The sequence below is a fragment of the Coregonus lavaretus genome, assembly GCF_964263955.1.
Source record: "Coregonus lavaretus genome assembly, chromosome: 10".
NCBI classification, from domain to species: Eukaryota; Metazoa; Chordata; class Actinopteri; order Salmoniformes; family Salmonidae; genus Coregonus; species Coregonus lavaretus.
In genome coordinates, this window is record NC_139997.1 from 61,930,333 (window position 1) to 61,955,731 (window position 25,399).

The 25,399-nt window shown below is 45.9% G+C and overlaps 1 protein-coding gene across 3 annotated transcripts in view; it reads left to right on the plus strand.

Annotated features, from left to right (window-relative positions):
- The window catches only part of LOC311135598 (protein unc-119 homolog A-like), a gene marked incomplete at both ends in the record, with an annotated part of 57,852 nt that extends 54,126 nt beyond the window's left edge, over window positions 1-3,726 (plus strand). For all 3 annotated transcript variants that reach the window (XM_084169608.1, XM_084169609.1, XM_084169610.1), the window contains one exon: window positions 3,614-3,726. In XM_084169608.1, the coding sequence (XP_084025734.1) occupies window positions 3,614-3,726 (113 nt within the window). The remainder of the gene's footprint in view (window positions 1-3,613) is intronic.
- Window positions 3,727-25,399: the final 21,673 nt, after the last annotated feature.

A 25,399-nucleotide genomic window follows, 5' to 3' on the forward strand; every position in this document is an offset into this window, starting at 1 on the left:
CACGATTTAGGGACGGCAGAGGGACAGATATTATGGGCCGTTTGTTGGTGTCAAGTAGAGACCCAATCAGTTCTTTAAAATCAATCTTCAGCTGTTCTGAGCTGCCCTTCATAATGTCATTTGACCCCACATGAACCATAACAGTATCAGCCCCCGATGACTGACTCACAGCTTCGGGAAGAACTGAACTTTTGCCCATGGAAAACACAAAGTCTTTGCCCCAGGTACAGATACAGTGGGGAAAAAAAGTATTTAGTCAGCCACCAATTGTGCAAGTTTTCCCACTTAAAAATATGAGAGATTCCTGTAATTTTCATCATAGGTACACGTCAACTATGACAGACAAATTGAGAAAAGAAAATCCAGAATATCACATTGTAGGATTTTTTATGAATTTATTTGCAAATTATGGTGGAAAATAAGTATTTGGTCAATAACAAAAGTTTCTCAATACTTTGTTATATACCCTTTGTTGGCAATGACACCGGTCAAACGTTTTCTGTAAGTCTTCACAAGGTTTTCACACACTGTTGCTGGTATTTTGGCCCATTCCTCCATGCAGATCTCCTCTAGAGCAGTGATGTTTTGGGGCTGTCGCTGGGCAACACAGACTTTCAACTCCCTCCAAAGATTTTCTATGGGGTTGAGATCTGGAGACTGGCTAGGCCACTCCAGGACCTTGAAATGCTTCTTACGAAGCCACTCCTTCGTTGCCCGGGTGGTGTGTTTGGGATCATTGTCATGCTGAAAGACCCAGCCACGTTTCATCTTCAATGCCCTTGCTGATGGAAGGAGGTTTTCACTCAAAATCTCACGATACATGGCCCCATTCATTCTTTCCTTTACACGGATCAGTCATCCTGGTCCCTTTGCAGAAAAACAGCCCCAAAGCATGATGTTTCCACCCCCATGCTTCACAGTAGGTATGGTGTTCTTTGGATGCAACTCAGCATTCTTTGTCCTCCAAACACGACGAGTTGAGTTTTTACCAAAAAGTTATATTTTGGTTTCATCTGACCATATGACATTCTCCCAATCCTCTTCTGGATCATCCAAATGCACTCTAGCAAACTTCAGACGGGCCTGGACATGTACTGGCTTAAGCAGGGGGACACGTCTGGAACTGCAGAATTTGAGTCCCTGGCGGCGTAGTGTGTTACTGATGGTAGGCTTTGTTACTTTGGTCCCAGCTCTCTGCAGGTCATTCACTAGGTCCCCCTGTGTGGTTCTGGGATTTTTGCTCACCGTTCTTGTGATCATTTTGACCCCACGGCGTGAGATCTTGCGTGGAGCCCCAGATCGAGGGAGATTATCAGTGGTCTTGTATGTCTTCCATTTCCTAATAATTGCTCCCACAGTTGATTTCTTCAAACCAAGCTGCTTACCTATTGCAGATTCAGTCTTCCCAGCCTGGTGCAGGTCTACAATTTTGTTTCTGGTGTCCTTTGACAGCTCTTCGGTCTTGGCCATAGTGGAGTTTGGAGTGTGACTGTTTAAGGTTGTGGACAGGTGTCTTTTATACTGATAACAAGTTCAAACAGGTGCCATTAATACAGGTAACGAGTGGAGGACAGAGGAGCCTCTTAAAGAAGAAGTTACAGGTCTGTGAGAGCCAGAAATCTTGCTTGTTTGTAGGTGACCAAATACTTATTTTCCACCATAATTTGCAAATAAATTCATTAAAAATCCTACAATGTGATTTTCTGGATTTTTTTTCTCATTTTGTCTGTCATAGTTGACGTGTACCTATGATGAAAATTACAGGCCTCTCTCATCTTTTTAAGTGGGAGAACTTGTACAATTGGTGGCTGACTAAATACTTTTTTCCCCCACTGTATATGCCTCACCATCGAACTCCCTGTCACAATCGCCGGAATGATCCAGCCTCTGCTGTGTCTTGAAGCAGATTGCGAAGACAGAGCCACAGAACTCACCTGAGAAGAGCGCTGCTGAGACGCCGGCTGCGTGCAGGCCACAACCGCCAAAGGGACAGAGCTCTGATCCAGAGAGCAATGCCCAACGGAGGTGGGCCGCGGTGGTCCAGGCTGTGCCCAGGCAGTTGATTGACTAGGACAGGGAGAGGTAGCTGGAGGGTCATCCACAGCCATGGAGGGAACACCCAAGCCCCCGGCAGAAGACAGCTGGTACAGGGGCTCAAAGCCATTTGAAATTCTTAAGTCCGGACGCGGGGGAAGAAGGCAGGCTCGCCGAGAATGATTCTTCTCCTTCTTTCTGGTTCCGACACGCATCCATTGACGCTCACCTGGAGTCAAACAGTGAGCAGCCATTTTCTGGTTCCATCTAGTAGAGGGGTGCAGTGGCGGAAATTGATCATAGTCCAGGAAGGTCCCATTATGATCCTCTTGGATGTTTTGATAGGAAGCATTTAAAGATGCTGATAGTCTCATAGGATCCTTATTCAGTTCAAGGCGCTTGGTCAAATGTTTTATTTCTTCATGAAGAGTAATAATCATTTTTTTTTAGCTGCATCAAGTTCAATAAATGTTTCACAAATGAAGGTATCCATCAGACCTTTCCCCGTGACAACTACGAACATGTTGCATAGTATACATTTAATAGCTTGCGAGTACCCAGCAGATTCAAATTAGTTTTCACTGCTGCACGCCGACAGTCCAAGGGAACAAACATTTCCCAGCTCTGCCGGGGACTTAGATGATCCCTCCATGGCCGTGGACGCCCCCACCAGCCCCCCGCACAACTGTGTTGTTGTCTGTCTCTCGTAGAATGTGAGAGCGAGAGAGAAGCGCAGGGGGTCGGGAGATGTCTGGTCAGTTATCAGTGGCAGGTCGCCGGCTGTTCCTTCTATGCACTGCGTGTTAGTGTTCGGTGTAGCCTCTCAGAGGACACAGCTCTGAGAGGCTCAGTTTGCACTCACTCCTTTTCCAGTGTCTGTCGACCCTCCACCGTAGTCGTCTGTCACACTCTGTCGTCTGCTTGATTTGGTTTTGAAGATGAGTCCATGCAACTTATTACGTGACTTGTTAAGCACATTTTTACTCCTGAACTTATTTAGGTTTGCCATAACAAAGGGGTTGAATACGTTTTGACACAAGACATTTCAGCTTTTGATTTTTTATTAATTTGTAAACATTTCTAAAAACATAATTCCACTTGGACATTGTGGGATACTGTGTGTATGCCAGTGGAACAAAATCTCAATTTAATCCATTCTAAATTCAGGCTGTAACACAACAAAATGTGGAAAAAGTCAAGGGGTGTGAATACTTTCTGAAGGCACTGTATAACTCCATTCCTATTCTATTCAGAGTTTAGAGAGAAAATCAAATAGGAAATTAGCTATTATCAGGCTGGTTAATGAGATGTATGTCTGTTGAATTTGGAAAAACCACCCACACTCGGCCCGCCCCACCTACTCAGCCAGTCAGGATCCGCTAGTGCGTTGTGGCCATGGCATACTGCATGCTTTTTATTAAACGGTATGTGCTAAATAGTACGTGACGATGAGTACATATTATGCAGTTGAAGTATATAATACTCTAGTATGGGTATCCGGACACAGCCATGTGGGGATTTTTATATGTTTGGCTTTAATATATATCATGTGACTGTGTTTCACTGTCGCCCCCTGTAGTGCGAGAGATGATCCTGCACCCATACAAGACGCAGTCCGACAGTTTCTACTTTGTGGACAACAAGCTGGTTATGCACAACAAGGCAGACTACTCCTACAGTGGCGGCCCCTAGAGGATGGAGGACCAACCAGGCTCCTGCAGACAGACAGACAGCGGGACCATGTTACTCAGTGGCACTGATACCATGCTCTCATCCTCCGTCTCAGCCCCCGGTGGAAAAGCTACGGAAACAACACTGAACAGACCCAACTAGAACACAGTTGCAGCGTGTGACTGTGCCTGTGTGTGTGTGTGTGTGTGTGTGTGTGTGTGTGTGTGGGTGCACAAATAGCTTGTCTGTGTCAGAGCCTGGGAACACATGCACCAACACACATACACACACACACACAAAGCGACACAGAGACAATAAGACCAGCAAGTCTCTGTATAGGACCAGTAGAGGCTAGAGAATAAACAAATGGATGTGTGTGTGTGTGTGTGTGTATAAAATGTATCTTTCTGTATATTTATTCTGTGGGTGTGAGTATGATTGTGTGTACACGTCTGTATGTTTGTTATGACTGTGTGTGTGCGCGCATGCATATATGAGTCTGTCATAACATATCATGGTAAATCACTGGTAAATATACATGTACATTTCACATTATATTTTATGTTTATAGACGATAGGGAATTTTTATGGAACTTTATGGTCAGAGGACTTTCCAAATACAATTTAAACTAGTTCATTTTGTACAGTGCCTTCAGAAAGTATTCACACCCCTTGACCTTTTCCACATTTTGTTGTGTTACAGCCTGAATCTAAAATGGATTAAATTGAGATATTGTGTCACTGGCCTACACACAATACCCCATAATGTCAAAGTGGAATTGTGTTTTTAGACATTTTTACAAATTAATTGAAAATGAAAAGCTGAAATGTCTTGAGTCAATAAGTATTCAACTCCTTTGTTATGGCAAGCCTAAATAAGTTCAGGAGTAAATATGTTCTTAACAAGTCACATAATAAGTTGCATGGACTCACTCTGTGCGCAATAATAGTTTTTAACATGATTTTTGAATGACTACCTCATCTCTGTACCCCACACATTCAATATTCTGTAAGGTCCCTCAGTCGAGCAGTGAATTTCAAACACAGATTCAACCACAAAGACCAGGGAGGTTTTCCAATGCCTCGCAAAAATAAGGACACCTATTGGTAGATAGGTAAAACATACAAAAAGCAGACACTGAATATCCCTTTGAGCATGGTGAAGTTATTAATTACACTTTAAATGGTGTATCAATACACCCAGTCACTACAAAGATACAGGCTTCCTTCCTAACTCAGTAAAAAACATAAAAAAGAACAGTCAAAATCCTAGAGGAAAACCTGGTTCAGTATGCTTTCCACCAGACACAGATGAATTCACCTTTCAGCAGGACAATAACCTAAAACACAAGGCCAAATATACACTGGAGTTGCTTACCAAGATGACATTGAATGTTCCTGAGTGGCCTAGTTAAAGTTTTGACTTAAATCGGCTTGAAAATCTATGGCAAGACTTGAAAATGGCTATGTAACAATGATCATCAACCAACTTGAGCTTGAATAATTGTTTTATAATAATGTGCAAATATTGTACAATCCATGTGTGCAAAGCTCTTAGAAACTTAACTAAAAAGACACAGCTGTTATTCGCTGCCAAAGGTGATTCTAACATGTATTGACTCAGGTGTGTGAATACTTCAAAAAATGTGCAAACATTTCTAAAACATGTTTTCACTTCGTCATTATGGGGTATTGTGTGTAGATGGGTGAGAAAAAAATATATTGAATCCATTTTGAATTCAGGCTGTAACTCAACAAAATGTGTAATAAGGGGTACGAATACTTTCTGAAATCACAATATATAATAGCAAATAGATTGGTAGTGTATCCATTCAAAACAAAATCATTATATTTACCATAAGTATATCTGTATTTTGCACTGTTCCTTAGCAATCGTTCAAAGCACAACACCTTAATTTGTCCATTGTCATCATGGGAGAAAAACTAACATTTTACAACATTACCATATACCAGCAGACCTGTCCAATCAGTCCTTGTTGTCACACAACGTTTGTGTTAGGTTCTATAAACGTTACAACTGCGTTATTATCAGCATTATGCAATTGGGGCTAGGTCAGGGCTCAAGAGGCATCCTACGTTGATTTTGACATGTGTTTTTCTTTTAGGAAATTTAGAAAATCATGTTGAGAATGTTCAGAAGTTTCTTTGTTATGAAACATATTGCAAAAGGATTCATATGTAGCCACGTGTTGCAGGAATTGCTGTTATAAAATTCCAATATTTTGGATACTTTTCTCACTCTTGCTTTCTCTTTCATTCTTTGCACGTCTGTGTACTCGGAGTTCCTCTTACTCTCTCTTTTTGTCTTTCCCACATCTCTCCGTTACCCCTCTCTCTCTCTCTGCCTCTGTCCCTCTCTCTCTGCCTCTGTCCCTCTCTCTCTGCCTCTGTCCCTCTCTCTCTGCCTCTCCCTCTCACTCTCTCCCACTGTCCCGACACATCCCTCTCAGTCTCTCACTTTTCCCTCCTTCTCTCTTTCTATCAGAAACACATTCCAGTGTGTTAAGCAACTTACAGGTGTCATGTTCCCCAGGAAGATAAAATGGATTAACTTGAATTACCATGTTAGTCAAACAAGTTCAACATATTTTGTGATTCATTCATGTAACATGATTTAGAAAATAAACTGATAAATATGTAACGTTTTTGACCATTCTAATGCCAGTCTGGGTGAACCCCCAAAAAATAAAGGTTTATGTGATTTTTTTAAATAGAAAAATACAGGTTTTGTGTGTGCACGTGCGCGTGTGTGAATGTGCTCATGTGTGTATAGTGTATCTGTATTTGTAGCTGGTCCTGAAGTTGACAGTGAAAGTGATGTGACCAGTCTGCACAGATTCTCTAGATACAGTACAGTACCTCTAGATAAAGTAGATAAATGTGATGTACACATCCCTGAGCAAACCTTGTTACTTGATTTAAAAGAAACAACAGCATGAATGGTATATTATATACAACGTATTTATTTATTTGACAGGGACAACCCAGCAAACCAAAATTGTTTCAGTGAAAGGTCCCAGAACATCCGTAAGGTTGCGGCAAATGTTCTGATAACACAAAATCTGTTTGCCTGATGTTGCAAGAATGTTCCCAGAACGTTGCTCTCAAATTTTGTTGCTGCAGTATGTTCTAAAAACATTACTTGTGTTATTAAATTACCTGGAAACCTAATGAGAACATTTGGGGAATGTTCTGTGGTGGTTGTCACAGATGTTGTGCACAACATTTGAGTGAATGTTAGGAGAATATTCCCAAGGATATTTCATTTAAAACATTTTCTGAAAAACAACATTTTGTTATCAAAAACATTATTTGAATGTTTTGGGGATGTCATCATCCTAATGTTACAACTAATGTTCTGGGAATGCAAATCAGTCAAAATTTCTGTATATAACGACACAGGGTGAGACCCAGATGCAGACACAGGAGGCAGATGGTTAGAGTCTCTGATATTTATTAAATACAAGGGGCAGGCAAGAGGCAGGTTGAGGACAGGCAGAAGTTCATTAACCAGGTCAGAGTCCGAAAGTTACAGGGCGGCAAGCAGGCTCGAGGTCAGGGCAGGCTGAATGGTCAGGCAGGTGGGCTTAGTGTCAGGGCAGGCAGAAAAGGTTGGAACCGGGAGGGCTAGAAAACAGAGACTATGAAAAACAGGAGCATGGAAAAACACGCTGGTAGGCTTAATGAGACAAGACAAACTGGCAACAGACAAACAGAAAACACCGGTATAAATACACAGGGGATAATGGGAACAAATGGGAGACACCTGGTGGGGGGTGGAGACAAGCACAAGACAGGTGAAACAGATCAGGGTGTGACACTGTAAATGTGCCAGATTTAGACTTCTGGCTAGTTTTCAACTGTAGTCCCTGGGCAGATCGATATATACAACAGTATGGATAGAGAAGCACTGTAATAATAATTATTATACCGGAGTTAGAACGGCAGGTGCTTACTGTGTATTCAGTAGGACTGTGGGAACGTCCCAAATGGCATCCTATTCCCGATATAATGTACTACTTTTGGCTCTGGTCAAAAGTAATACACTATATAGGGAATAGTGTGCCAATTGGGACACATCCTGATTATTGCTAAGAGGAGCCATAAATATGATCCATAATAAGGAAGTTCTAAAAGTCCAATTGATGTCATCTCATATCTCAGATGTTCCGATTAAAGTCAAACTGAGGGCAAATTCCCTGTATTACCCATGAAATCACCATCCTATTTCACTCACCACTCAACCCACGTCCTCACCCCACACCCTATTCCACTCATACATCAGATACCTTACCCACATATGAACATTTACTATTGAGAGAAATGCGTAGGCTTTCCTCATAAGCCCTGTCTTCATATGACAATGCTTGTCCTCATACCAGAAGCCTTGTTCTCACATATTGTCAGGCTTGCCCTCATAATCCAAAACTCTTCGTATCATGCGTATGAATTGTAAAGTCTTGTCCTCGTAAGCACAATGCTGGTCTCCATATCGCCAAGCAAGTCCTCCCGTTGACCAAATAGAGGGCAGGAGCTGCATAGAAACCCCGCCCCAAAGAGGAGTAGCACTGTGGTGATAAATCCCACGTAGAGCGATGCACCAATCTCCATCTCACCCACTTGGTTGCTGTAGCGATCTTGGCCCTGGGAGATTTTGTAGGTTACCCAGGCGATGAGGATGAAGAGGCCCAAGACACTGAAGAGGATCCCATTAGTGAACTCTTTCCCCTCGCCGTCTTCACCAGTAGTCTATGTAGGATATTTTCTGTCAAAAATGTTATGGGGGCATTTTATGACAGGGGAATTCCACCACGTGCTTTTGCAGCATGGGCTTTTCACCACGTGTTATAACATATGTTTTGGATCTTTCATCTGGTGTGTGTGTGTGTGTGTGTTAGAGAGGAGCAGGAAGGAGAGAGAGAGAGAGAGAGAGAAAGAGAGAGAGAGATGTATGGGTGTAGTGGTTCTTGTCGACTCGTTCACACCCCCATGCTAGACTGGCAGGGGAATTTGATTATACGATACCCCAATTTCTACTTTCCATGGGCCTCAAAGCATGGGAATAACTACCTACCGATGCATAGCAAGGGATTGCACTCAAAGTGTGTCAAACTCTATTGTAGTGATAATGTATCTATAGTGACGTAGGCTAGTTAGCTGGTAATCATAGGCCCTTGTTTTTTTCTGTGCCTCTCCAATACATACTGAGCACAAATTTAAACGCAACATGCAACAATTTCAAAGATTTTACTGAGTTACAGTTCATATAACAAAATCAGTCAATTAAAATAAATTCATTAGGCCCTAATCTATGAATTTCACGTCTGGGAATACAGATATGCATCTGTTGGTCACAGATATCTTAAAACAAAGGTAGGGGCGTGGATCAGAAAACCAGTAAGTATCTGGAGGGACTACCATTTGCCTCATGCAGCGTGACACATCTCCTTCGCACAGAGTTGATCAGGCTGTTAATTGTGGCCTGTGGAATGTTGTCCCACTCCTCTTCAATGGCTGTGCGAAGTTGCTGGATATTGGCCGGAATTGGAACACATCAATCCAGAGCATCCAAAACATGCTCAATGGATCACCACTGAAAACACTGCTACTCCTACTGCTCTCTCCTCGTCTGACCATGTGTTCTCGCATACCCCGAGAGCATCTGGTCAGAGGGGTGGTGGTACAGGAATCCTCATTTCTCCCAAGTGGACATTCTCAATTTTTCCCCTAACCCATCTGTCTATCTCCTCATTTGAATTCCATGCTGTCACAGTCACTAGCCCATTTAAGCTTAATATCCTTGTCATCTATCGCCCTCCAGGTTCCCTTGGAGAGTTCATCAATGAGCTCGACGCCTTGATAAGTTCCTTCCCTGAGGATGGCTCACCCCTCACAGTTTTGGGGGATTTCAACCTCCCTATGTCCACATTTGACTCATTTCTCTCTGCCTCCTTCTTTCCACTCCTCTCCTCTTTTGACCTCACCCTCTCACCGTCCCCCCCTACTCACAAGGCAGGCAATACGCTTGACCTCATCTTCACTAGATGCTGCTCCTCTACTAATCTCACTGCAACTCCCCTCCATGTCTCCGACCACTACTTTGTTTCCTTTTCTCTCTCGCTCTCCTCCCACACTACTCACTCTGCCCCTACACAGATGGTAATGCGCCGCCGCAACCTTCGCTCTCTCTCTCCCACTACTCTCTCCTCTTCCATCCTATCATCTCTTCCCTCTGCTCAATCCTTCTCCCTCCAATCTCCTGATTCTGCCTCCTCAACCCTCCTCTCCTCCCTTTCTGCATCCTTTGACTCTCTGTGTCCCCTATCCTCCCGGCCGGCTCGGTCCTCCCCTCCAGCTCCGTGGCTTGATGACTCATTGCGAGCTCACAGAACAGAGCTCCGGGCAGCGGAGCGGAAATGGAAGAAAACTAAACTCCCTGCCGACCTGGCATCTTTTCACTCCCTCCTCTCTACATTTTCTTCATCTGTTTCTGCTGCTAAAGCCACCTTCTACCACTCTAAATTCCAAGCATCTGCCTCTAACCCTAGGAAGCTCTTTGCCACATTTTCCTCCCTCCTGAATCCTCCCCCCCCCCCCCCCCCCCCCTCCTCTCTCTCTGTGGATGACTTCGTCAACCACTTTGAAAAGAAGGTTGACGACATCCGATCCTCGTTTGTTAAGTCTAATGACACTGCTGGTCCTGCTCACACTGCCCTACCCTATGCTTTGACTTCTTTCTCCCCTCTCTCTCCAGATAAAATCCTGCGACTTGTGACTGCAGGCTGCCCAACAACCTGCCCGCTTGACCCCATCCCCTCCTCCCTTCTCCAGACCATCTCCGGTGACCTTCTCCCCTACCTCACCTCGCTGATCAACTCATCCTTGACCGCTGGCCATGTCCCTTCCGTCTTCAAGAGAGCGAGAGTTGCTCCCCTTCTCAAAAAACCAACACTCGACCCCACTGATGTCAACAACTACAGACCAGTATCCCTTCTTTCTTTTCTTTCCAAAACTATTGAGCGTGCCGTCTTTAGCCAACTCTCTTGCTATCTCTCTCAGAATGACCTTCTTGATCCAAACCAATCAGGTTTCAGGACTGGTCATTCAACTGAGACTGCTCTTCTCTGTGTCACGGAGACTCTCCGCACTGCTAAAGCTAACTCTCTCTCCTCTGCTCTTGTCCTTCTAGACCTGTCTGCTGCCTTTGATACTGTGAACCATCAGATCCTCCTCTCCACCCTCTCCGAGCTGGGCATTTCCGGCGCGGCTCACTCCTGGATTGCGTCCTACCTGACCGGTCGCTCCTACCAAGTGGCGTGGCGAGAAGCTGTCTCCGCACCACGTGCTCTCACCACTGGTGTCCCCCAGGGCTCAGTTCTAGGCCCTCTCCTTTTCTCCCTATACACCAAGTCACTTGGCTCTGTCATATCCTCACATGGCCTTTCATATCATTGCTACGCTGACGATACACAATTAATCTTCTCCTTTCCCCCTTCTGATAACCAGGTGGCGAATCGCATCTCTGCATGTCTGGCAGACATATCAGTATGGATGACGGATCACCACCTCAAGCTGAACCCTGGCAAGACGGAGCTGCTCTTCCTCCCGGGGAAGGACTGCCCGTTCCATGATCTCGCCATCACGGTTGACAACTCCGCTGTGTCCTCCTCCCAGAGTGCGAAGAGCCTAGGCGTGACCCTGGACAACACCCTGTCGTTCTCCGCCAACATCAAGGCGGTGACCCGATCCTGCAGGTTCATGCTCTACAACATTCGGAGAGTACGACCCTGCCTTACACAGGAAGCGGCACAGGTCCTAATCCAGGCACTTGTCATCTCCCGTCTGGACTATTGCAACTCGCTGTTGGCTGGCCTCCCTGCCTGTGCCATTAAACCCCTACAACTCATCCAGAATGCCGCAGCCCGTCTGGTGTTCAACCTTCCCAAGTTCTCTCACGTCACCCCCCTCCTCCGCACACTCCACTGGCTTCCAGTTGAAGCTCGCATCCGCTACAAGACCATGGTGGTTGCCTATGGAGCAGTGAGGGGAACGGCACCTCTGTACCTTCAGGCTCTGATCAGTCCCTACACCCAAACGAGGGCATTGCGTTCATCCACCTCTGGCCTGCTGGCTCCCCTTCCTCTGCGGAAGCATAGTTCCCGCTCAGCCCAGGCAAAACTGTTCGCTGCTCTGGCACCCCAATGGTGGAACAAGCTCCCTCACGACGCCAGGACAGCGGAGTCACTCACCACCTTCCAGAGACATTTGAAACCCCACCTCTTTAAGGAATACCTGGGATAGGATAAAGTAATCCTTCTAACCCCCCCCCCCCCCCCCCCCAAATTGTAAAGTGGTTATCCCACTGGCTATAGGGTAAACGCACCAATTTGTGAGTCGCTCTGGCTAAGAGCGTCTGCTAAATGACGTTAATGTGCCCTTGAGCAAGGCACTTAACCCTAATTGCTCCTGTAAGTCGCTCTGGATAAGAGCGTCTGCTAAATGACCAAAATGTAAATGTAAAAATGTAAATGTGACATGTCTGGTGAGTATGCAGGCCATGGAAAAACAAGAGGTGATGGCGGTGGATGAATGGCACGACAATGGGCCTCAGGATCTCGTCACGATATCTCTGTGCATTCAAATTGCCATAGATAAAATGCAATTGTGTTCGTTGTCCATAGATTATGCCTGCCCATACCATAACCCCACCGCCACCATGGGGCACTCTGTTCACAACGTTGACATCAGCAAACCACTTGCCCACATGATGCCATACACATGGTATGCAGTTGTGAGGCCGGGTGGATGTACTGCCAAATTCTCAAAAACTACGTTGGAGGCGTCAATTCTCTGGTAACAGCTCTGGTGGACATTCCTGCATTCAGCATGTCAATTGCACGCTCCCTTAAAACATGAGACATCTGTTGCATTGTGTTGTGTGAAAAAACTGCACATTTTAGAGTGGCCTTTTATTGTCCCCAGCACAAGGTGCACCTGTGTAATGATCAAATCAAATCAAGCATTATTTATACAGCACATTTCAGACATGGAACACAACAAAATGTGCTTTACAGGGAAAGAAATATGAAAAACAATGAAAATAAAAGCTGAAATATTTACTACACAACAAACATAAGATAAAAAAAACTAAAAAATGACACAAACTGAACTACTAAAAATCACCCTAAGGAAAAGCAAAGCTAAAAATATATGTTTTAAAGTCTCTTTTAAATATATCCACAATTTCGGCCCTCTCTTAGGTTCTCTGGCAGGCTATTCCAGAGGCTGAGGGCATAATAACTAAAGCTGCCTCTCCATGCCTCTTGGTCCTAGGATTTGGGATAGTTAAATGGCCAGTGCCAGAGGACCTGAGGGATCTCGTGGGTACATAACTTAAAAGCATGTCTGGCATGTATTGGGGTGCACAATTGTGGATTGATTTAAAAACCAACAGAAGAATCTTAAAATTAATTATGAAACTCACAGGCAGCCAGTGCAGAGACCTTAAAACCGATGTAATGTGTGCTCTCCGTCTGGTCTTGGTCAGTACCCGTGATGCAACATTCTGTATGTTTTGCAGTTGACCAATGGCTTTCTTGGGCAGACCAGATAAGAGAGCATTACAGTAGTCAAGCCTGCTTGTAATAAAAGCATGGATGAGTCTCTCTGTATCAGCCTGAGAGAGAAACGTCCGCACATTGGCTACGTTTCGAAATGTAGTTCAGAATCTAAAAAAACACCTATGTTTTTTATCTGGTCTTTTACCTTTATTGCCCGTGAATTAATGTGTACGGCTAGATTCTCTCTCTGTGCTTTGGGTCCAACAATAAGTAACTCGGTCTTGTCTTGATTTGATTTAGCTGGAGGAAGTTGTGAGCCATCCAAGTATTTAATAATAGGCCTATACAGCGTGCAGTAGGATGCTTTGATCAGTTGATTGACAGGTGTAGGCTACTGTAGAACAATAAACTTTCCTCTAGTGTGGATGCTCGCCAACGTTTTATACAATGCATTCGGGAAAGTATTCAGACCCTTGACTTTTTCCACATTTTGTTAAAGCCTTATTCTAAAATTGATTTTTTTTTTTATTCCCCCTCAGCAATCTACACACAATACCCCATAATGACAAAGCAAAAACAGTTTTTGCAAATGTATTTTAAAAAAACAATGGAAAACTCACATTTACATAAGTATTCAGACCCTTTACTCAGTACTTTGTTGAAGCAACTTTGGCAGCGATGACAGCCTCAGGTTTTCTTGGGTATGACCCTACAAGCTTGGCACACCTGTATTTGGCGAGTTTCTCCCATTCTTCTCTGTAAATCCTCTCAAGCTCTGTCAGATTGGATGGGGAGCGTTGCTGCACAGCTGTTTTCAGGTTTCTCCAGAGATGTTCGATCGGGTTCAAGTCCGGGCTCTGGCTGGGCCACTCAAGGACATTCAGAGACTTGTCCCAAAGCCACTCCTGCGTTGTCTTGGCTATGTGCTTAGGGTCATTGTCCTGTTGGAGGGTGAACCTTCGCCCCAGTCTGAGGTCCTGAGCGCTCTGGAGCAGGTTTTCATCAAGGATCTCTCTGTACTTTGCTCCGTTCATCTTTCCCTCGATCCTTACTAGTCTCCCAGTCCCTGCCGCTGAAAAACATCCCCACAGCATGATGCTGCCACCACCATTCTTCGCTGTAGACACCGTGTAGCTCAGTTGGTAGAGCATGGCGCTTGCAACGCCAGGGTTGTGTGTTCGATTCCCACGGGGGGCCTGTATGAAAAAACAAAACAAAAAACATGTATGCACTCACTAACTGTAAGTCGCTCTGGATAAGACTGTCTGCTGAATGACTAAAATTTAAATGTAGAGATGGTGCCAAGTTTCCTCCTGACGTGACGCTTCGGATTCAGGTCAAAGAGTTCCATCTTAGTTTCATCAGACCAGAGAATCTTGTTTCTCATGGTTTGAGAGTCAGATGCCTTTTGGCAAACTCCAATCAGGCTGTCAAGTGCTTTTTACTGAGGAGTGGCTTCCGTCTTGCCACTCTACCATAAAGGCCAGATTGGTGGAGTGCTGCAGAGATGGTTGTCCTTCTGGAAGGTTCTCCTATTTCCACAGAGGAACTCTGGAGCTTTGTCAACAGTGACCACCAGGTTCTTGGTCACCTCCCTGACCAAGGCCCTTCTCCCCCGATTGCTCAGTTTGGCCGGGTGGCCAGCTTTAGGAAGAGTCTTGGTGGTTCCACACTTCTTCCATTTAAGAATGATTGAAGCCACTTTGTTCTTGGGGATCTTCAATGCTGCAGAAATGTTTTGGTACTCTTCCTCAGATCTGTGCCTAGATACAATCCTGTCTCGGAGCTCTACAGACAATTCCTTCGATCTCGTGGCTTGGTTTTGTGGGACGTTATATATAGACAGGTGTGTGCCTTTCCAAATCATGTCCAATCAATTGAATTTACCACAGGTGGACTCCAGTCAAGTTGTAGAAACATCTCAATGATGAACAATGGAAACAGTATGCACCTGAGCTCAATTTCGAGTCTCATAGCAAAGGGTCTGAATACTTATGTAAAAAGGCATTTCTGTAAAAAAAAAAAAAAAAAAAAAAACATGAATATGGTATGAATACAGCAGTGGTTCTCAACCACGGGTTGATTTGATAGAAATCACAACTTCAACAATGGTTTTAATGATCATTTTGGAGGGGAGGGTTACATGTTTCTTTTTTTCAAACGCTCAGGGAGGGCCAGGTAAAAAATATACTATTTTCTCAGGGGGAGGGCCATCCATTTTCTTTTCAAAGAGGTCCGATTACCTTCAGGTATCCCTCAATATAATGAAAGATTACTCCCTTAGCTATTACATTTGGAATTGTAGGGACGCCTGTAGTTATAAAAAAAAAATGATATTTAAAATGTATTTGATGAAACTTACTGCTATAAGCCCATAGAAACACAGTGAATAACAGATTCATACATGGAAAAACAGATAGTCAAAACATAAATAAAAAATAAGTGTTTGTCCTATCTATATCTTAGATCCATATCTCTCGTGTTCGAGAGAGTCTCATCTTTCCATAGAGGGGCCATATTAGTTTGTAGCCCAAACCATTCATAAGCTACAAACATTTAAGTGAGAAGACCGATATTTGGGATGTCTCCTGGTCTGGTCCGGCGTAACTCTGCCACCTTCCACGTCAGATGCACAAGGCTGACATCGGCGGATTGATCCCATGCAAAAAAAAAAACCATATCTCTAGCTTAAAGGGATACTTTGGGATCTTGGTAATGAGACACTTTATCTACTTCCCTAGAGTCAGATTAACTACTGGATACCATTTTTATGTCTCTGTGTCCAGTATGAAGGAAATTAGAGTTTCGCAAGCCAATGATTGGAAGTCTATGCAAATCTGCTAGTATGCTAATTAGATTTCCGTACGGGCGTGGACATCGACTCTATCTTTCAAATGCAAGGGTCGTATTCCTTCCCTATAACAAAGAGTACTAAAACATTTTAGTGTATGATAACATTGCAACTGTTAACTTCTATGTTTGCTTTGCTATGCTATTCTAATAAATATGATCTTGTCATTCTCCATTATTATGTATTTTTGTGATAATTGCCAACTGCTGTATGTTTGTAATCCCTGCCAACTGACATAATGCAACGTTCAGTACGACTGATAAACACTATTAAAAAGAGTAAATAGACATGCCTGTACATCAAACTAATGAACATAACAAAAAATCCCCATAAAAATCAGTCAGTTTAAGCTAGAGATATCCGTTTTTTTGCATGGGCTGCGTCTCAATCCACCGCATCCACCTATGTCGCCTTTCCGCAACTGCGGTGGAAAGTGGCAGAGCTACAGCGCTGTTTGTCAGACCAGGAGGCATCCGGAAAATTGGTCTTCTCACAAAAACGTCTGTACCAAACCGTTTGGGCGACAAACTAATATATGACTCCACCATGGAAAGGCGAGACTCTCACGAAAAAGATGGTATTCTCTACAACCCCCACAAGTCTCACGGGACTCGTCTGAATGTATCCAGGTACCGGTTAAAAAAATTATTGATCAATTTCATATGATAACGGAATTCTAAATCTGTCTGAATCCCGCCGGTGAACTCATGGGACTTTTCTGTTTTTTTTTGTCTTATCCACTAGGACTTGCCCATGCCTCTTCAAAGGGGGTGACACTCTAGATAAAATACAGTACTGTGCAGCCGTCTTCATCGACCTGTCCAAGGCTTTTGACTCTGTCAATCACCGCATTCTTATTGGCAGACTAAATAGCCTTGGTTTCTCAAATGACTGCCTCGCCTGGTTCACCAACTACTTCTCAGATAGAGTTCAATGTGTCAAACCGGAGGGCCTGTTGTCTGGACCTCTGGCAGTCTCTATGGGGATGCCACAGGGTTCAATTCTCGGGCCGACTCTATTCTCTGTGTATATCAATGATGTCGCTCTTGCTGCTGGTGACTCTCAGATCCACCTCTACGCAGAAGACACAATTTTGTATACATCTGGCCCTTCATTGGACACTGTGTTAACAAACCTCCAAAAGAGCTTCAATGCCGTACAACACTCCTTCAGTGGCCTCCAACTGCTCTTAAACGCTAGTAAAACTAAATGTATGCTCTTCAATCGAACGCTGCTTGCACCCGCCCGCCCGACTAGAATCACTACTCTCGGCGGGTCTGACTTAGAATATATGGACAGCTACAAATACCTAGGTGTCTGGTTAGACCGTAAACTCTCCTTCCAGACTCACATTAAGCATCTCCAATCCAAAGTTAAATCTAGAATCAGCTTCCTATTTCGCAACAAAGCCTCCTTCACTCATTCTGCTAAACAAGCCCTCTTAAAACGGACTATCCTACCGATCCTTGACTTCGGCGATGTCATTTACAAAATAGCTTCCAACACTCTACTCAGCAAATTGGATGTAGTCTATCACAGTGCCATCCGTTTTGTCACCAAAGCCCCATATACTACCCACCATTGTGACCTGTACGCTCTCGTTGGCTGGCCCTCACTACATATTCGTCGCCAAACCCACTGGCTCCAGGTCATCTATAAATCACTTCTAGGCAAATCCCCACCTTATTTTAGATCATTGGTCACCATAGTAACACCCACCCGTAGTATGCGTTCCAGCAGGTATATTTTACTGGTCATCCCCAAAGCCAACACCTCCTTTGGCAGCCATTCCTTCCTGTTCTCTGCTGCAAATGACTGGAACGAACTGCAAAAATCTCTGAAGCTGGAGACACTTATCTCCCTCACTAACTTTAAGCATCAGTTTTCAGAGCAGCTTACCGATCACTGCACCTGTACACAGCCCATCTGTAATTAGCCCACCCAACTACCTCATCCCCATATTGTTTTTTGCATTGTTATTTATTTTGCTCATTTCGACCCCAGTATCTCTATTTGCACATCATCTTCTGCACATCTATCACTCCAGTGTTAATACTAAATTGTAATTATTTTGCACTATGGCCTATTAATTGGCTTACCTCCATAACTTACTACATTTGCACACACTGTATATAGATTTTCTATTGTGTTATTGACTGTACGTTTTGTTTATTCCATATGTAACTCTGTGTTGAAAATGTATGAAAATGTATGCACTCACTAACCGTAAGTCGCTCTGGATAAGAGTAAAATGTGTTGTTGTTTTTATCGCACTGCTTTGCTTTATCTTGGCCAGGTCACAGTTGTAAATGAGAACTTGTTCTCAACTGGCTTACCTGGTTAAATAAAGGTGAAATAAAATAAAATAAAATAGGGGGAGATGCATTGTTTGTATTCTACATTAGGCTACCAGGAAATAATGACAAATAGGAGGACAATTCTCACGTTGCATTGTTTACAACAAGGTTGACAGGGAATGTTTTGTAAAGTCTTGTCTAATGGGCCGTATAAAGCAGAAGGAGGCCCTATGGGAAGATCTGGAGGAGTAGTGGTATTAACTGAAGAGTTTAATGCTCTGTTGCGTTCTCTAGTAAGAAAACCGATATATCGAAATATCGCTCAAACAGAAGGGGGAACAAACAAAGAGTTACTGACAACAACAAAATGAAACGGGCTCTAGGATGGGTTCTAAAAGAAACTCATGGGGGTGTTCACTGAAAGTTGCATAGCAACAACAACTGGGAACTAAAAGACACCCACCATGAGCACCCATTAAACTTGCCCACTAAGACGCAAACAAAATAAAAACCCACACCAAACTTAAAGACAGGAAACAAACTAAAAAGTTGAGCAAATCGACAACAGGGAAATCAAATAGGGAGAGGCACAGGGCCAGTCAATCTTAAATATCACCTGGTGACACCAATCGGTGCGCCCTGTGCTAAAAGTCCAACCTCAAAACAAAAATGGAAAAACCAAAACCTGTAAGACATTCCCCCTTAAGACAACAAATATATTCTAAATTTGTGTTGGACAATTTTGTTCACCACAAACAGAAAACAACTTCCATTGCACAACAGAACCAACTTAAATGCGTTGCTACTTAAACACGTTGCCTTCTCCAATATAAAACATGGCGTCTACTGGCTGTCAACAATTAAATACAAGACAAAACAGCCACCTCTTTTATTTATTTTTAAATATATATATTAACAGGTGTGCCTTGTTAAAAGTTAATTTGTGGAGTTTCTTTCCTTCTTAATGCGTTTGAGCCAATCAGTTGTGTTGTGACAAGGTAGGGTTGATATAGAGAAGATAGCCCTATTTGGTAAAAGATCAAGTCCATATTTTGGCAAGAACAGCTCAAATAATTAAAGAGAAACGACAGTCCATCATTACTTTAAGACATGAAGGTCAGTCAATCCTCAGATTGCAGCCCAAATAAATGCTTGACAGAGTTCAAGTAACAGACACATCTCAACATCAAATGTTCAGAGGAGACTACGTGAATCAGACCTTCATGGTCGAATTGCTGCATACAAACAACTACTAAAGGACACCAATAAGAAGAAGAGACCTGCTTGGGCCAAGAAACACGAGCAATGGACATTAGACCGGTGGAAATCTGTCCTTTGGTCTGATGAGTCCAAATTTGAGATTTTTGGTTCCAACTGCCGTGTCTTTATGAGACACAGAGTAGGTGAACGGAATATCTCTGCATGTTTGGTTCCCACCGTGAAGCATGGATGAGGAGGTGTTTTTGGTGTGGGGGTGCTTTGCTGGTGACACTGTCTGTGATTTATTTAGAATTCAAGGCACACTTAACCAGCATGGCTACCACAGTATTCTGCGGCGATACGCCATCCCATCTGGTTTGCGCTTAGAAGGACTATCATTTGTTTTTCAACAGGACAATGACCCAACACTCCTCCAGGCTGAGTAAGGGCTATTTGACCAATAAGGAGAGTGATGGAGTGCTGCATCAGATGACCTGGCCTCCACAATCACCCGACCTTGAGATGAGATGGTTTGGGATGGTGTGAGATTGAGATGGTTTGGGATGAGTTGGACCGCAGAGTGAAGGAAAAGCAGCCAACAAGTGCTCAGCATATGTGGGAACTCCTTCAAGACTGTTGGAAAAGCATTCCAGGTGAAGCTAGTTGAGAGAATGCCAAGAGTGTGCAAAGCTGCCATCAAGGCAAAGGGTAGCTACTTTGAAGAATCCCAAATCTCAAATATATTTTGATTTGTTTCACTTTTTTGGTTACTACATGATTCCATATGTGTTATTTCATAGTTTTTATGTTTTCACTATTATTCTACAATGTAGAAAATAGTAAAAAAATTAAGAAAAACCCTTGGATGAGTAGGTGTTCTAAAACTTTTGACCGGTAGTGTATGTGTTATGGCTTTTCAACCTCTGCCATATCATGGATTCAGAGGTATCTATCTAATATAAATAAAAGGGTTTTCTTTAATGGAAGCTTCTCTAATGTGGCTTCCATTGGTATACAGAAGATAGCCCTATTTGGTAAAAGATTAAGTCCATGTTATTGTCACGGTTCAGACAGACGACCAGAGGACCACAATTGCGTCACACCAGAAAGTTTATTAAAACTTAAGGGAAAAGGGAAGTAGGGAGTGAGTGAAGGCTCCAGGGGTAACAGGGATCCCGTCCAATGTGCTGGGTCTGTGCCCCCCCCCAGTGGCAGCGATGCGTCCTATGAAGCCGGTGGTGGGTGGTCCAGAAGTCCTGGGGGGGAGGGAGACACAGACACAACAGGGCGGATGAAACAAGGCAGCAGTACAGTTCAAGGGAAATCCAAATACGTAGTAGCAAGGCAGAAGGCTGGTCAGAGTTACCGGGATCGAAGAGTAGTCAGGAGTCGTTATGGCAAAAAGCAGGTCTGGATCTCCTGGGGCAGAAGAGTATCCAAACATCAGGCAGGTCCGGGAACACAAAACCAGGGTGAGCCAGAAGCGCGAGCAAACAGGTTCCGGGTGTGAGCTTTGCAGACGATCTGACAAAGGAGAGCTGAAAGACAGGGCTTTAAATACTGGGAGAGGTAGTGGGTAATGCAGCGCAGCTGGCAGAGTAATTAGAGCAGAGCAGAGCAGGGACAGGTGGAGCTAGTTAGGCTGAGTAGAGAGAGTGGTGAGCAGAGTGGAAGAAAATTAAGGTGGTAACCCGGTGGAGTGAGAGGCTCATGACAGAACCCCCCCCCCAAGGGACGGCCCCAGAAGTCCCAAGAGCAACACCACGCCGGGCGGGAGGAGGGGAGCCGGAGGAGGGCTAGAACTCCTCCGAACGGTCCGAGTGAACGTCCTCATCCTCGGAGGAAGCCGGAGGGCCGTGGTCGGGAGATGGGACAGGTCCCGAGACAGGATCAGGCACAGGACAGGAAGCCGAGCGGGCAGGACGGTTAGGGACCCCTCTGGGGCGGCCCCTACGGATTGCAGGTTGATCAGGATGCCGTTGGTGGAAGGCGGTGATGAGAGTCCTATCCACAATCCGACTAGCTGGCACCCAGGTCCTTTCCTCAGGTCCATAGCCCTCCCAGTCAATGAGGTACTGGAGACCCCTACCCCTCCGTCTGGACCGAAGCAGGCGGCGGACGGTGTAAACCAGACCACCATCGACGAGCCGTGGAGGAGGAGGACAAGGCGCAGCAGGGACCAGCGGACTCTCATGAATGGGCTTAATCTTAGACACATGGAAAGTGGGGTGCACCCTCAGGGAATTAGGCAGTTGGAGCCGGACAGCAGTTGGGCTAATCACTCTTATGATAGGGAATGGGCCAATGAACCGAGGTGCCAGCTTCTGCGACTCCACCCTGAGTGGCAGGTTCTTCGATGACAACCACACCCTTTGACCAACATGGTAGGTGGGAGCAGGAATTCTCCGACGGTTGGCCCCGGTAGTGTAGCTGGCAACGGATCTGAGGAGTGTGGCTCGGGCTTGTGACCAGGTGCGGCGACATCGACGGGCAAAAGCAAGTGCAGATGGGCAAGTAACCTCCTCTTCCTGGCTGGCAAATAGAGGAGGCTGGTATCCATAAACACATTGGAAAGGGGACATACCGATGGCAGAGCAGGTCAGAGAATTGTGTGCGTACTCCACCCATGTCAATTGCTGCGACCAGGAGTGGGGGTTGCGTGAAGTCATGCATCGCAGTGCCTTCTCGAGCTCCTGATTAGCCCGCTCTGACTGCCCATTGGATTGGGGATGGAATCCGGAAGTCAGACTGACTGTGGCTCCCAGCAGGTGACAGAACTCCTTCCAAAAAGCGGAGGAGAATTGTGGACCACGGTCAGAAACTACATCCTTTGGCAGTCCGTGGATCCGGAAGACGTGTTCCAGGACCACCTGGGCGGTCTCCTTGGCGGTTGGGAGCTTGGGGAGGGGAATGAAGTGTGCCATCTTGCTGAATCGGTCAACTATGGTGAGAATGACGGTCATGCCACTTGAAGGGGGCAGCCCCGTGACAAAGTCAAGGGCGATGTGAGACCAGGGACGTCTGGGCACAGGCAGGGGCTGCAGCAATCCGGCTGGGGGCTGGCAGGACGACTTGTGTTGGTTGCAGATGGGGCAGGCTTGGACGAATTCCCGTACATCCTTTCTCAGAGAGGGCCACCAGAACCTCTGGGCGAGCAGGTTGTAAGTGCGGGTGGAGCCAGGGTGACAAGCTAGGCGGGAGTCATGTCCCCACTGAACGACCTGGGACCTCAGGTTCTCTGGGACAAAAAGGCGGTCAGCTGGGCAAGTGCTGGGACCTGGCTGGTTACGGAGAGCTTCCAGCACCTGTTCCTCAACAGCCCAGGTCAGAGCTGCTACGATGCAGGGACTTGGCAGAATCGACACAGGGTCCTTGGAGGGGGTGTCATCCTTCTGGAATTGACGGGAGAGGGCGTCTGGCTTGGTGTTGCGTGATCCAGGCCGGTATGACAGAGTGAAATTAAACCTGGTGAAGAACAGGGCCCAGCGGGACTGCCTGGAGTTCAACCGTTTGGCCGTGCGGATGTACTCCAAGTTCTTATGATCGGTCCAAACGAGAAATGGAATGGTGGACCCCTCCAGCCAGTGACGCCACTCCTCCAAGGCAAGCTTCACAGCCAGCAGCTCACGGTTCCCTATGTCGTAATTGCACTCAGAGGGGGACAACCGACGTGAGAAAAAGGCACAGGGATGGAGCTTCCTATCCTCCGCAGCCCACTGAGAAATCACAGCACCAACTCCCACATCCGAGGCGTCCACCTCCACAATTAATTGCCGGTCCACATCAGGCATCTGGAGGATGGGAGCGGAGGTGAACCTCACCTTGAGGGTACTGAAGGCTTTGTCGGCTGCTGGGGTCCAGGTGAAGGGTTGCTTGGTGCTAGTTAGAGCAGTGAGAGGGGCAGCAACGGTACTGTAGTTCCGGATAAACTTTCTATAGAAGTTAGCAAACCCCAGAAACTGTTGCAGCTTCTTTCTGTTCTCCGGAACTGGCCATGAAGTGACTGCTGATACCTTGGCAGGATCCATTTGGATACTTCCCTCTGCCACTATGTACCCCAGGAAGGCCACTGTCTTGACGTGAAACTCACATTTCTCTGCCTTGGCGTAGAGGGAATTCTCCAGAAGACGGTGAAGGACTTGCTGGACATGGCGGGTGTGTTCAGACAGGTTTCTGGAGTAGATTAAGATGTCATCCAGGTAAACGAAGACAAACTTGTTTAACATGTCCCGCAGTACATCATTCACTAGAGCCTGGAACACAGCAGGAGCATTGGTGAGTCCAAAAGGCATAACCAGATACTCGTAGTGGCCTGTTGGTGTATTGAATGCGGTTTTCCATTCATCTCCCTCCCGGATCCGCACTAGGTGGTAAGCGTTTCTGAGATCCAACTTGGTAAAAACAGTGGCTCCCTGGAGCAACTCAAAAGCAGAGGTGAGCAGAGGCAGAGGGTAACGGTTTTTCACTGTGATGTCGTTGAGTCCCCTGTAGTCGATGCAGGGGCGAAGAGATCCGTCCTTCTTCCCCACAAAGAAGAAGCCAGCACCAGCAGGAGATGAAGATGAACGGATTAATCCTGCGGACAGAGAGCCATTGATGTAGTCCTCCATGGACTTTCTTTCAGGAGCAGACAACGAATAAAGACGGCCCTTTGGAGGGGCTGTTCCAGGGAGGAGGTCGATGGCACAGTCGTACGGTCGGTGAGGGGGCAGAGATGTGGCTCTTGCTTTGTTAAACACTTCTCTGAGACCATGGTAGCATTCTGGGACATTGGAGAGGTCAGGAGCGGAGTTAGTAGGTACTGGCCGAGGGGGTAGTGCGGCAGCAAGCAGGCAGGTTCGGTGGCAGTCCTCTCCCCACTCCCTGATCACCCCGGTCACCCAGTCGAGCTGAGGGTTGTGCCGGCGGAGCCATGGGTAACCCAGGATGAGGGGTTGGCCTGGAGAGGGGAGCAGGTGAAACTGGATAGTTTCTTGATGGTTTCCGGACAGACCCATCGAGACCGGGGCCGTGACATGAGTGACCGATCCGAGTAAGTGTCCGTCCAGTGCCCGGGCAGGAATAGGAGGTGTCAAACGGAGGTTCTCCAGTCCCAGTTGGCGTGCCAGCTTGATGTCCATTATGTTGGCTTCGGCGCCAGAATCCACCAGAGCAGCCAGGGTGTGAGTTGAGTCAGAGAGGCGGAGGTGAACTTGCAGCAGGGGTTTGCGGTCGGAGGACTGGATGGTCATTGAACTCAACCGGACTCCCCCTATGCCCGGTGAGCTTCGGCCCTTTAAAGGGCAGGTTACCACACGATGTCCATCACCTCCACAATAGAGGCAGAGGTTTGAGGTGAAGCGGCGCTGGCGCTCTGCAGGAGTGAGAGAGGCTCGCCCAATCTCCATAGGCTCAGACTGATCAAGCTGACCTGGGTGAGTGGCAGTAGATGACAGGAGCCCAGTCGGATCTCTCCGAATGCCGGTAGTAGGTGGACCTTGGCGCCCCCTCTCACGACGACGGGTCTGTATCCTTCTGTCGATCCTGACAGTCAGTGCGATGGCTTCATCAAGAGTGGAAGGCAGTTCATGGGAGACCAACTCGTCCTTGATATAGTCAGCCAAACTATGGAAGAACGCGTCCACCAACGATGGTGTGTTCCAAGAACTTCGTCTAGCCAGGGTTCGGAAGTCGATGGAATGGTCTGCGACTGTACGTCTGCCTTGTCGAATACTGAACAGTTCACGAGACGCCTCTGCGGTTGGTGAATCCAGGTCAAACACCTT